Genomic DNA, 14,639 nt, shown 5'->3' with positions numbered 1-14,639 from the left:
CTCTGTGGTTTTGTAAATATCTATATTTTTTTGTCAGTCGTGTTTTTTTTAATTATTTTGCTGTGCCTTTGGTCATCTTTTTGTAAATATTCACCATGCTGTTGTTCGTCGGGTGGTTTACACGATAAATTACTCTGCTGCATATTTTTATGACCACACCATTCATTTGAGGAAGTTAAAGAGAACCCCCCTGCCAACATCAAGCTTATAATCTTTGCCTGCAAAAGTAGACTGGAAGTGACATCACAACGAAGGTTACTCTGACACGAGACTTTTTATTTGTTTACTCCTAACTAGTCAAAATAAAGTCGGTGAGAGGGCTAATCCGAGAAGGGAAGCTTTCAAGCGGATTGGCGAAGGCAGCAGAGGGAGAACTGGTCTATTTTTAGTGGGTTAGTCTAAGTAAATATGGACAGACAAACCAAAATGGACAGTAATATAGTCATTGAACTAAAATAGTCATTGAACTAAAACCTCATGACGTCATCCTTAATCCCTTTGAGAGCTCTGTGTAACACTTCTGTACATAGGCCAATTTGCTCTCCTGCTTATGACTAACAGCCAATTCTTCAGTAGTTACTATGGATGACGTTTTGCTTTGTCCAGAACAAGGCATAGATACTTCTTTTTTTTTATTGTTATTTTTTTAAGACAAATGTACTGGAAGATACAATTTAGGGTGAAATTTAGAAATAGTTCAATTTATTCTGCACTGATTAATCTGTGGGCGAATCCCAGGAATAATTGATAATCCATAGTGATGTTGCTTGACAACTTTTATATTGCTAATTCTTTGAGGGAGGGTATATCATTTTTATATGATTTGGTTGAAAATAATGGGTCAAGCACAGAGTGGTTCTGATAAAGAAGTTACCCTGCAAAAACATCCAGGCACTGTACCGTAGGTTTGCAAGTGAATGTCCAAGTGGCAATTTACACTTGCATGAATTCAAGAAAATTTTTCGAGTTAACAACGAATCCTCAGAGGAAGAATCGGCCTACATGGAAAATGTTTTTCGATCGTTTGACGCAAATAAGGTAATGTCATAGATTGTAGTAATGTGATAGATAAATATTCTTTGTTTCCAGGAGCATTATTACAATGACCTAATATTTTGTAACATTTCCTATTTGTTCGACAGAGACCACTTTGTTTCCACCTTTGATTCTGAAATGTTGCACTTTGTATGTCCTAGCTGAAATGCAATATGATACATGAGATTATTTTGTCCTTGTATTTTTTTTAGGATGGAAAGCTAGCCTTTATGGAATATGTGGCAGCTGTACATCTTGTTTTGCGGGGGAAACTGGAGGACAAACTTAAATGGTCTTTCAAGGTATATGACAGAGATGGGAATGGCCGGCTGGACAGAGGAGAAGTGAGACCTATTATCAAGGTTTGTAATGTACCTCGTTTTTGTCATTAGGCTTTGCTCAAGTGATTGACTCAAGTGTGATGCTGCAATTTGTTGGTAGAAAAATAGAACCACAACTTCATATGTTTAGCTAAAGTGAGAATTTGTTGGCTTTATACACACACCATAATGGTGTTCGTCTATTCTATTCTATTCTATTCTATTCTATTCTATTCTATTCTATTCTATTCTATTCTATTCTATTCGTGTGTTGTTCTTGTTATAATTTCCCCCGCACATGTTTTGCCAGCCTCCACTATAGCCACCTTCACTATCGGCTTATTTGTGACTTTTGTGGTATTAATTTTTATGTTCACTCAGTAAAAAGCATTCAAACTCGGGTGTGCTTTTGGAGCACCGCAAAGGTTTTTGTATTCTGCATATGTGCACTGTGAAGCACCGTCAAATCTGTTTTGAAGCAATTTGTTGGATGTGGAACGCTGTTCACCTCAGAACATGAGCACCAATGCACTTGTCCCATTAGCAGCCATAAATGACATCATGAACTACACAGGATGTGGTATACTTTGGATTATGAGCTGGTGTAATACCGGTAACCCTTTCAGGGACAGTGGTTACTACAGTGTACAGCTTATCATGTTATAAGGTTAGAGGGTGGTTGAAAGGTTAAGCTTTTATCGACTTCACCAGTCAGAATTGGAACCGAAAGCGCAACATGACAAAGTTGGAGGCATAGATTTCCCCATTGTGGGATTTGGAAAGGTTACCTTAAGAATTGTCCAAATTATTTCGAGAGGATGAATAATTAAATGATAAAATGCAAGCATGATATATATTTTCATCAATTTAGTTTCCATATGTTTGAATCCATCCATCCATCCATCCTTTTTCTGATCCGCGTATCCTCACAAGGGTTGAGAGCGTGCTGGAGCCTATCACAGATGTCTTCGGGCAGTAGGCAGGTTACACCCTGAACTGGTTGCCACCCAATCGGTGTTTTAATAAATAGTCCAAACATATACAAAGGATAAACATCGATTTAGAAAAGTGTTTGAAATAATGTCTTTTTTTCTCATTAAAATGAGAGACTGCAATTCTTATAGTAGTGTAGTGTAAATCACTACAAATATTATACAACAATATTCCTTTGGGTAATTGTGGAAACTTTGTAGAGATGGCAAATTAAGATGAAAAGATCATGCTGTGGAAAGAATTATTTGAATGATGAAAATTTGAATGTAATCCTTATTCACATATCGATGAATGTTTTTTATCTGCCCAGATTATCTACAAATTAAAGAAGCACACTGACCCTGGTGCTCCAGAGAACATTGAGGATATATGTGATGGTGTCCCAAGTGGACAAAAATGAAGACAGTAAGTTGTGTTCACTTAAACAATTATTGTAAATAAGTCATTCAATTGTCTCAAAAACAGTGGTTGATTTCACATCCCTTCTTTGAGGAACTATATAGAGAGTAATGTGAAGATACATCATAATTCCAAGTCATAAATTCAATACTGTAATGATTTTGTGTTGTGTTGTGTTACTTGCAATTTCTCTTCTGCATTTGTCAGGTCAAATTTCCCTGGAGGAATTTATTGAAGGAGCAGAAAAGGACCCATGGGTAATGGATCAACTCAAATTGGATTTCACACCCTGTGACTGGTTTATTGAGCAGCAAGAGAAGAACCCAAACTCATAATGCACTCATTCATTATACTGATGTATATGCCTGGGTCCTGTGTTTTGCAAAAATACCTCATTGCAGTTTTAATCTTGTATTCTCACGGAACATTGTGTGAATTTATACACCATTCACATTTTTGATATGCCAAAAAGTAGACTGAAGATTTACTGGTTCTTGTTTTTTTTCCACTTATCTCCCTTTACGGTGGAGTAGATGCTGTCTTGGTGCTCTCTTGGATGTACTTTAAACTTATTCCCATCACCGTGTACCAGTGTGCCTGGTGTGCGGCTATCTCACTACTGGAATGTAAAAACAGTTTGTGTTGTTTTTAAATTTTTCCTGGTCAAATTTGTGAAAAGATCTGGAAAGGATTCCTCCTATTTACATAAAATACACAGCATTTCCAACTGCAATGTCAATGACAAAGACAAACGATCAAGCCTTCAACATACATTGCCACAAAGAGATAAGATACCATTACATTTGTCTTGGGTTACATAGGATGTCAGAATTTTTTATTATGATTTTGGGGGGTGTAAATGTGTGTGTATTTCAACCCCAATTCCAGTGACGCTGGGATGTTGTGTAAAATGTAAATAAAAACAGAATAGAGTGATTCACGAATAATTTTCAATCAATATACCACAAATAGAAGACATATAATGTTTAAACCGATGAATTTATTCTTTTTTACAAACATTCACTGAGTTTGAATGTCAGGGGTGTACTCTGATATGAATGACAGTTTGCGTTGCTTTCAGGTGGACTACAGCTCCTCGACCTGAGACAGTGTGATGGTGTGGGGCTGCTTAGCTTATTCAAGACCTGGATGAAATGAATTGAAATTCAGAGGTTATTTGTGACCTCAAGATAACACACATTTGGGTTCCCTGCCTACCACCCAAAGGTTGGGATAGGCTAGGTCCAAATTCACAGGCTGGGTCTTCGGAATGTCACATCTTAGCTGGACGACATCACTTCTGTCCTGACTCGACTTCACGTGGTGTCCAAATTCACATTAAGCCTGTTCAAATTTGCCATGTTTTATGCGGTCCACGAAGGCTACACGAGGAAGAGAGTTTTCAGCCGTTGAAGGACCAGGCCGGCAAGTTGTCTTGAATTTGGAAACCACGTGCGGTCCAGTCGCGGGGATGAAGAATGTGTTTTTAAATGATCAAGATTCAATAAGAATATGTAAATACATTTACCAGTTAATGTTAAAGTAAAAAGTGAAGACAACAGTGACAGCCTCATTTGATGTGGAGAAAACATTATGTTTCTCTTACTACCTACACATATTTTACAATAACATTTTTGCTTGGTACTTTTATAAATGTTTCTCTAAGTTTTAAAACGAATTTCAAACGCATATGCATTTAATGCACCTCATTGCCAGTAACTCATATACGGAATGGAACTTGTTGATGAACTGTCAAAATATTGAATGTCAACATAAAAATGAGACAAAAACGTTAGTGTATCATTGAATAAAATCCATATTGAATTTTGCATGGACAATGATGCATGAATTCAAATCATTTTTGTGTTTCTTGATCACCCCATTATTTATTTGACGGTCATGAAACAGTCATGAAATTAAGATTTTTTTTAAATATTTAAAACCGTAACGTTATCTCACAAGTTAAAGGCACACGCACACACCTCCACACATCCAAAACCATCATTTTTCAAAATAATTTTAAAATATAAATAAAAAATACTGTAATGGTTGGCAACCAGTTCAGAGTGTACCCCCGCCTAGTGGCCAAAGTGAGCTGGGATAGGCTCCAACACGACCCTTGTGAGGTTAGCAGATTACAAAATGGATGGATGGATGGATGGATGGATGGATGGATGGATGGATGGATGGATGGATGGATGGATGGAAAACAAAACAACAAAATAAACCTGTTTGTTGGGCCTTTAAATGATTTGACACTGTAACGTACGTCAAAGACAGCAAGTCATTTTCAAGTCATTATATAGGTAAACAATAATAGTAAATAACATCCCCATGCGGGGACTAACTGTTGGCATCGATGTTTTCCACCCTGCTTTTTAAAAAAAAAGTTTCATAATTAAATTCAAGGTATGCAAGTGTGCTGCCTATTGCTAACACCATAGCGGAGGAATGTGCGCATGCGCTGCTTTCTCAGCTGTCTGGTTGTTGACAATTTTGGTCAATTCATTTTGCCATTCTGGTTCCAATGTTGTGGTTGCTGTAATAAAGTGATGCATTCCTGGGGAGATGCCCATGTGGGGAGATCATCGATGGAATCGTCATAAATTTATGTCCCCGGTAAGTAAATTTGATGACCGATTGTCGAAGGCTTCAAAGCGCTCATTTGCACATTCGACTCCGATGCTAGCGTTTAGCTAGCGAGATAAGTTGCCAACTAGACTTTATATACTTGGAGGCCTTGAATTAGTCTAAATGTGGATCTCAGCCCCATATTAAAGCTAAGTTGTTGTCATGCCCAGCTATACTACGGTGCACGTTTGCAATTAACAGGCTCGGAAGGGAACTATTTGCTATTAGCCCAAGTCACTGGTTGGCGATAAACAACGTACTAAATTAGTGTTCTTTAGTTATCGTAACTAATAATAGCTAGGAAAAATACGTATTTATTGCTCCTTCGCTTATTTATCAGTTATGCCAATGCAACAGTGCTGTATTTCTTGTTCCAATTGCAAGTTAGTAATACATGCAGCTTATTTTGTGTCGTATGTGAACTGAATCCGGTCAGACCAGATTTTTACTGTCAGCCGGGTCTGTTGAGAACATTGACAAGCTCAGTGGCAATTCATTAACTAGACCACGGATTTAAACATTGTTGTTGTAATTTGATATCAACTGGGCCGGACTAAGTAAATCAAGTCTTACCATAATTAATATATATAATATAAAAATATGTTGCTGTTTCTACCTTTATACTTAATGATCTTTTTTACAAAACATTAACGTCCTCCACATTAGTTTCTGAAGGAAAATTAGCAATTTGATTCAATTTACTGTATTGTGCACATTTACTGTATGCGCTGTAACTGATCACAGTGATAGTATGAAATTCTCAAAACCTCAATTGTTTGAACTGTGCAAACTAACGTGATGACCATTCTAGGAGTCAGTCTTGACCTCCTCTGTGAAGTTTATACAAAAAATACAAACACAAATATAACCATAAGACTTGTGTCTCTACTACTGAAATATTTCATGCTTTTTGCATGTGCTGTCAATGCTCAATTCTTTCCAATTTTGTTGACATTTCTGAAGACTATCAAGGCTAGTGTCAGAAAGCTCGGCCTCAACAGCAGGACAGGAGTCTTCCAACAGGATATTGTCGCAAAACAAATAATACTAAGTACCCAAGAATGGCTAAACCACAAAATGTTGGACTGATTGTGGGATGAGGTAAAGGATGCAATTTGGCAAGATCACCTTTCAGACCTGAGCGAGAGAAATTGCCTCTTGAGAAAATACCTTGAATAAATATCATTGAGGGTTTGTTAGAGGAATCTATTAACAACATTGTATCATGTTTAAAGTTTTATTTAATTTGGGCACTTCTAAACATTTGGGTGCGTATCCAGCACCCCCAAATGCCTGTGCACAAAGGCACCACCACCTGGCCGGAGGGAGGGTTCCAGAAATCTTTTGATTTGTGTGATTATCTCAAAAGCTTTTGTCGAAAATTAAAAAGAAGTAAAGAGCCACCCACCCTTTTGTCCTGGTAAGTAGCATACCTGTAAATACAAAAATGTTGTATATGTGGTTAGCGTGTCAACCTCACAGTGCAGAGGTTGTGGGTTCAATCCGGCTCTGGCCTTCCTGTGTGGAGTTTGCATGTTCTTCCGGGCCAGCGTGGGTTTCCTACCACATTCCAAAAACATGCATGGCAAGCTGATTGAACACTCAAATTCTACCTCGGTGTGAGTGTGAGCGTGGATGGTTGTTCGTCTCTGTGTGCCCGGTGATTGGCTGGCAACCGGTTCAGGGTGTCCCCCGCCTACTGCCCGAAGACAGCTGGGACAGGCTCCAATGCCCCGTGACCCTTGTGAGGATAAATCGGTTCAGAAAATTGATGGATGGATGGATCCCCTCTGTTAAAGCCCACAATTATCACTTCAGTAACTTTTGTTGAAACTATAATTTTCATTAATTAATATTGGCAATTGATGTACCATATTTTTGGACCATATGGCGGACTGTATTAAAAGGTGCAATCTTAGTTACGGGTTCAATCACATTCACAAGGTGCAATTTATTATTGGACGCAGGCATGGTGAAACACACATTCGCTTAAAAAATACGGTAGCATGCATCCATGCCAGTGTATGTTTTTAGAAAGGCAGCAGGATCAAACAGAGTTTGCTTATACTTTATTGTTTTTAACAATGAACTCGCATTCTTTTTTGATCAATCCTCTTCCACAAATCCAACAAGTCCTCATCTTCTGTATCTGAAATGAACAGCTGAGGTAGTTCTCCATCAAACATGCCAGGTTCCCTCGCATCATTGTTAGAGTCAGCCTTGTTGCTGTGCATTACTCAGAAATGATGCCGGCTTTTGCGAAAGCTTGAACAATAGCGCAAACATAGACATTAGCCCAAGCATCCACAATCCATTCACAAATTGTGGCAGTCGTGTTCACCTTTCATCTATATAAGCAGTGTGCCGGCACAATATCAGTCAGCCAAGCGGAGCCCTCATCGAAGTCACACATTTACAGATTTTGGGACTAAGGCACCCCGTCCATTTTGGAGAAAATTAAGAACTTTTAAGTGTGCCTACGGTTGTGAAAATATGGTAATTATTATTGTACATGTGTGAAAAAAGATGAAACACAATCTGGAGAAGGCACCTTTCAAACCTGTTCGACTCATAAGTACCGGTAGTCGAACAAAAGTGTGTTGAATGAATGAAAGGGAAAAACTGTTTGCAGGAATCCCTCAAAAAATGTTCAACAATGGGGACCCCATTATTGTGTTTGTGTTGCCACATATTTCTGTTGGACCAAAAAAACAGTGACTGAGTTTCACTGGTTATTTTTTTTCAGTAGATTTTTATTAATTATTAATTTGGTCACTTTTAGGTTATGTCAGTGACCACTGTCCCCCCCCCCCTCCCAGTCATTGATGGGTTTGTTGAAACAGCCTGTCCGACATAATCATAATAAACCTCAAAATCCTTTAGCAAATGAGTGTTTATTGATTGTGAATAATTTATGTTTGTGTTTCCTGTGTTTTAAGGTCTGAACCATGTTGAAATGGTTTTCCAATGATGAGGGAGAGTCTGGCTCAGGAGTAAGTATCTGTGCATAACTTTTAATGACTTAAACGGTCACATTTTTGGATCAAGTGACTGGCGTTAGTGCCCAGTGAGAAACTCAGCAATGTTGAAAACACATTGTGGTTATGTGTGAGCCACATAACTTACACAACATAGCCACAAACATGTCAAAAATGATCAAACTCTTCACTTGGTTACATTTGACAAATGTAATCCACCCCCAGGTCGAACCTTTTAATGGAATATTGACATATTGTTGATTTGTGATCAAAATAGACAATAGTTTATCATATTTGCTTTTTCAGGGTTTGCACTGAAAGGGTCAGGAAAACGTTTTGCCAACATGGCTAAACAGTATGAAAATCTCTCAGCTACATTTGATTGTCGTTAGCCGCAACATCACGTGTTTCGTGTGGCAGTGGTGCCTGTTTCGCTGCTATAATAACACAAAACACAGAACACCTCAGGGAATTGAGCTCTCTGACGGTGTCATTGGAGGGTGTACGGTGGGATAGAATGTGATCATTGACAATCGCTTTTTGCAAGAATTGAATGAGACAACTTTTAAGTGTGAATTTACTCATCTTCTGCCCCTTTTGTACGCACAAATGTAGTACCAACTTCCCAGTTTGTTGTTTTTGTCTGGATAGAGTGGCATCGGCGGGACTGCTGAGCACAAGGCTTTTGACATGGCAGTCAGGGCTCAAGAGCTTAAATTCTGCCTCATCCTCAGCGGACAATGTTCCACATGTAAATTTTTTCTACATATCCCAGAGTACAGTACATTTTGCAAAGTATCGCATGAATGAGGGAAAGATGAAATCCACGAAGTCAAATGTGTATGCAACTGATCAGTGAAATTGATTTGTAATATACTTAAATGCAAAAATAACATAATGTAGATGATTATACAACAATCAGTGGAACATTCTAAAATTACTCAAAGTGAAAGCTACACATGGACCGATTATCAGCTTGATGTCGTACCTAACAAAATGAGTAGCCCACAGGTCTGTTCTAAAAATGGCTCACCTGTGACTTACTAAAGAAGAATCAAAACAGAAAAATGTTAACATTAATTATTTAAACTCAATGGGATATTGTTTCTTTTGTACTAAATATTCTATATTTTGTTGAAAAAATAGATTGGAATCAGTGGGGGAAAATGTTGTATTTTATTTACTCAGTAATTTTAGATCTTTAACTGTTATACCAGGATCAGTGTTTCTGCATGATATTAAAAATCCTTTAAAATCATTACAGGTATTTGGTCAAAATTAAAGCCTGAAATGGCATTTTAAAGTATTAGATATTTTATATATCAGAAGCATTGATGAAATGAAAACAATTGGTAGACTGCTCTTTAGCATGTAGCACCGAGCTACTGTAGGTTGGTACAGTTCTCAAAGGGGTCTGCATGGGCACTCCCAGACCTTTTTTAGAACAAATAGCTGAGTGCATGCCCAGCTTGTCACTTGGAGTGACTGTATGTCACTTCCTTTTTAGACTTGAGACACAGTAGTTTGTTCAGCAACCCATGAAAATAGTTTGTGTATCATCATTGGTGTTATTTCTGGGTAGTTTTGCAGAAAACGCTAGCTCGTTAGCACGGAAGCTAACCGCGGACGTTAGCACGGAAGCTAACTGCGAAAAGTCGCTACGCAGCTGGAACCCACGACCAGAGACCAACCAACCAAACGCCAGCGAGCGTGAGGGAGCCGGTAAACCCACTTGCCACGTTAGAAACACCCAGCAGCAAGCCTACTGGACACGTACGAGACCCGACAAAATGCCACCCAAACAGAAGCAAGACACAAAGCAGGAAGAGGATTCCCTGAGCCTCACTCAAGTAAATGAATTACTCCAGCAACAAAAAGAACTTTTTACGGCGCTCTTGCAACAACAACAGGAAAATTTCAAAGGAGTTGTCAAGATGATAATAGATTCAACAAACTCACGACTTGACACTTTTACCAGGGAAGTCCAAGAAATAAAAACCAGCATCAACTTTACCCAAAAAGAGGAAGACGACATTAAAAAAAATCTAATCTGTCAAACTGGCCATTCCAAAGACATGCAAACGGAATTCTACAAAGTATGTGACGGCATGCTTGTATTAACGGACAAGGTTGACTACTTGGAAGGACAGTCAAGAAGAAACAACGTAGTAATTGATGGAATTGAGGAAAAACCGGGAGAAACGTGGACTGAAACAGAGGAAAAAGTTCAAAAAATCCTTAAGGAGAAACTGCTGATACAGGGGCAAATTGAGGTGGAGAGAGCTCACCGCACAGGAAGACAAGACCCTGGAAGACCTCGACCAAGGCCAGTTGTGGTGAAATTTCTAAGATACAAGGACTGATCAAGGATCCTACAAAAAGCAAAATATTTAAAAGGCTCCAACATCTACATTAACGAAGACTTTACAGATGCCGTACGACAAAAAAGAAAAGAGCTCCTCCCAAAATTAAAAGCTGCACGTGACAGAGGGGAAACTGCCTACTTAAGACATAACAAACTTATTGTCCACCCCCGCACCAGTACTCCAACACAACAGGCTCGAGTTCAACACCATCAAGCAGCATACTGAGAATTTTTCACCACCAGACAATAAAAGCTCTGACCCTACTGAAGCAGGAAATTCACATACCAAAAAACATGGACCTCGAAGCCTTTGATGACCCTTCCAACCCTTTGATGACCTCCAACCCTACTGACCACAAGACGTTTGACCCTGAGAACAACTTGGACCCGGACAATAACTTTTTCAAGACCGACCGACCGCGAGGCAGCCAGCGACGACCGACCGTGAGGGAGCCAGTGATGACCGAGAGGAAACCAGCGACGACTGCAGGGGAGCCAGTGACCGCGAGGCAGCCGGGAGACGGCGAGCCTGAAGCAGCCGGGAGACAACCAGCCAGCGCGCGTGAGAGAGCCGGGAGGCAGCCAGCCGGCGAGCGTGAGGGAGTCGGCGACGACCGCAAGGGAGCCAGTGACCACGAGGGACCCAGTGATGACGGCGAGAGAGCGAGCGACGACAGCGAGGGAACCAACGACGGCCGTGAGGGAGCCATCGACGACCGTGTGGGAGCGGGAAATTCACATCCCAAAAACATGAACTTCCAACCCTTTGAAGATATTGACTATAAGCCATTCGATCCCGAGAACAATTTTGACCCAGACAATAACTTCTTCAACAACAAACAAAGGGTAACAAACTCTGACTATTACCTGGATGAACAATTCAACACTAATATAAAATTGGAAAATGCACTTTCGGTAATACACTTAAACAGTAGAAGTCTCTATAAAAACTTCACAAAAATTAAAGAATACCTGACTAAATTCAATAAATTTAAAATAATTGCCATATCAGAAACTTGGCTTGATGAAGATAAAACAACTGAAATGGAAATAGAAGGTTATGAAATGTTTGCAACTAATAGAGAAAAGAAAAAAGGAGGGGGGGTTGCAATATATGTAGACAAAGCACTTAAATGCAGTAAAATCGAGAGATTGACAAACACAATAGAAAACCTAATGGAATGTCTAACCATTGAAATACACAATAAAAAGGCATCAAATATCATCATAAGTTGCATCTATAGGACACCAGGAACATGTATTAACACATTCAATAAAAAACTAACAGATATGCTCAGTTACTACAACGATAAGAAAACACGAATAATAGGTGGTGACTTTAACATTGACTTATTAAACCCAAATAGACACAAAAAAACAACTGACTTCATAAATACTATGTACAGCAACAGCTTTTTCCCAGTAATCCTGAAACCTAGCAGAATAACAGTTCACACTGCCACATTAATAGATAACATATTTATAAATAAGATAGATCATAAAATGGAAAGTGGACTTCTCATTAATGACATAAGTGACCACCTGCCTGTTTTTGCAGTTTTTCATAATTATTTCGATAGAAAAGCTAAATCAACAACTCGTATAACAGAAATAAGACTACGAACCCAACGTTCCATCGATGCCTTTAAGCAAGACCTAGAAAAACAAAACTGGACCGAGGTCTACTCAAACGAAGACCCAAATACAGCGTTTGAAGTATTTCAGTCTACCATAATCTCCTTATATGATAAACATTTTCCATTAACTAAAGTTTCCAAAAAGTATAAAGACCCAAGTAAGCCATGGATAACGAAAGGAATAGAAAACGCATGTAAAAAGAAAAACAATTTATATAAATTGTTTTTAAAAATTCAGAACTGAAGAAGCAGAAAAAAAATATAAGACCTATAAAAATAAACTAGTAAATATTATAAGAACCAGTAAAAGAGATCATTATCATGCACTATTAGAGCAGAATAAAGATAACACACAAGAAATATGGAAAATACTTAACCAAGTAATCAGAAATAGTCCTAAAAAATGGATTATCCAGAGTATTTTATCAAAGGCAAAAATACTATTTTGGTAAAACTGCAGAAATAGCAACTGAATTTAATGAGTATTTTGTCAACATCGGCAGTAACCTAGCAAAACAAATTCCTGATCCAACAGACCTGTTTGAAGTGGATAGATGCGTAGAAAAAAACTCCTCCACGATGTTCCTTACTGCAGTAAAACAAGAAGAAGTATCAAATATTATAAAAACTTTTAAAAATAAGTCAACTGATTGCTTTAATATTGATATGACAATAATCAAGCAGATTATAGAATATGTAGTGCGACCTTTCACGCACATATGCAACCTGTCATTCAAAGCTGGTATCTTTCCATCAAAAATGAAAATTGCTAAAGTTATTCCAATCTATAAAAGTGGAGAAAAACATCTGTTTACAAATTATAGACCAATATCACTACTACCACAATTTTCAAAAATATTAGAAAAACAATTTTCTCGCAGACTTGATAGTTTTATACAAAAGCATGCGCTGTTAAGTGAGAATCAATATGGCTTCAGGGAAAAATGGACCACCTCAATGGCAGTTATGGAGTTTGTGGAAGCAATAGCCACTAATATAGACAACAAAGAATTTACTGTTGGGGTTTTCCTAGATCTAAAAAAAGCTTTTGACACAATAGATCACAGTATATTATTGAAAAAACTAGAAAGATATGGCATTAGAGGTGTAGCTTATAAATGGATAAAAAGTTATTTAGAAAACAGATATCAGTACGTGCAACTCAACAATAAAAAAACAAATCAACTGAAAATCACTCACGGAGTACCTCAGGGGTCAGTGCTTGGTCCAAAACTATCCATCTTATATATAAATTATATCTGCAAGGTCTCAAAACTATTTAAATGTGTCCTATTTGCTGATGATACAACGTTCTACTGTTCTGGAATAAATCTGAAACAGCTCCTGACAACCGTAGAAAACGAATTAAACAAATTTAAAAACTGGTTCGACAGAAATAAATTGTCACTTAACCTGAAAAAATCGAAGTCAATTGTTTTTGGCACAAGACCAATCAAACACCAAGCTAAAATTATGGTAAACTCAATTGAAATAGAAAGAGCGTATGAAACCAAGTTTCTCGGATTAGTAATAGACTCAAAACTATGTTGGAAACCACATATCGATAACGTAAAAAGAAAAATAGCCAAGACCGTAGGGATCCTCTACAAAACCAAGGAAGTGCTAAATAAGAGATCCTTGTACACATTATACACTTCATTATTATTACCATACATGACCTACTGTGTGGAAATATGGGGAAATGCCTGCAAAACAAACACACTCACTATTCTCAAACTACAAAAAATAGCAATTCGAATTATTAATAGATCAAAATATACGGAACCCAGAAATCCACTATTTATCAAATTAAATACGATGAAATTTTATGACCTGGTTGACTTTAAAATCGCCCAATTAATGTACAAAGCACACAATAACCTGCTCTGCCAAAACATTCAGAAGTTTTTTGAAATTCGAGAAAGCAACTATGAATTAAGAGGTACCAACTTATTCAAAAAACTCAAAACAAGAACAAACATCAAGCAAAGAAGTGTATCTAGCAAAGGTGTTAATCTGTGGAATAATCTCAAACCGTACCTAAAAATGAGTAAATCGCTTGCTGAGTTCAAAAACAAATTCAAAAAAAATAGTACAAACAACCTACCTTTAAATCAGAACTAAGTTGATAAATAGAGAAAGGTATTGCAATATCCATTATGAATACAAGAGAAAATTGACACAAGAGTGCCAGGGTGAGGATGTATATAATCCCGATACAAACCAAAAGTTGTGAAAATATCACGGTTAAGGGTAAAGTATGAGCCTTAATGGAGACTTC

The 14,639-nt window shown here is 37.9% G+C and overlaps 2 protein-coding genes and 1 pseudogene across 6 annotated transcripts in view; all 3 read left to right on the top strand.

The window, feature by feature from the left end:
• Nucleotides 1-363: 363 nt before the first annotated feature.
• Nucleotides 364-4,938, top strand: LOC127599801 (guanylyl cyclase-activating protein 2-like; annotated as a pseudogene).
• A 249-nt stretch (nt 4,939-5,187) lies between these two features.
• Nucleotides 5,188-14,639, top strand: part of LOC127599693 (golgin subfamily B member 1-like) — a 62,810-nt gene continuing 53,358 nt past the window's right edge. For 4 of the 5 annotated variants that reach the window (XM_052063822.1, XM_052063820.1, XM_052063821.1 and 1 more), the window contains exons 1-2: nt 5,188-5,366; nt 8,318-8,371. In XM_052063822.1, coding sequence (XP_051919782.1) covers nt 8,327-8,371 — 45 coding nt within the window. In that variant the 5' untranslated portion in view covers nt 5,188-5,366; nt 8,318-8,326. The remainder of the gene's footprint in view (nt 5,367-8,317; nt 8,372-14,639) is intronic. The other variant, XM_052063823.1, reaches the window with a different exon arrangement.
• The window catches only part of LOC127599747 (uncharacterized), a 49,495-nt gene continuing 44,601 nt past the window's right edge, over nt 9,746-14,639 (top strand). The window contains exon 1 of the mRNA XM_052063959.1: nt 9,746-12,904. Within this exon, the coding sequence (XP_051919919.1) occupies nt 11,016-12,602 (1,587 nt within the window). The 5' untranslated portion in view covers nt 9,746-11,015 and the 3' untranslated portion in view covers nt 12,603-12,904. The remainder of the gene's footprint in view (nt 12,905-14,639) is intronic.

The sequence above is a fragment of the Hippocampus zosterae genome, chromosome 4 (assembly GCF_025434085.1).
Source record: "Hippocampus zosterae strain Florida chromosome 4, ASM2543408v3, whole genome shotgun sequence".
NCBI lineage: Eukaryota > Metazoa > Chordata > Actinopteri > Syngnathiformes > Syngnathidae > Hippocampus > Hippocampus zosterae.
This window is presented reverse-complemented; position numbering and strand designations above follow the sequence as displayed.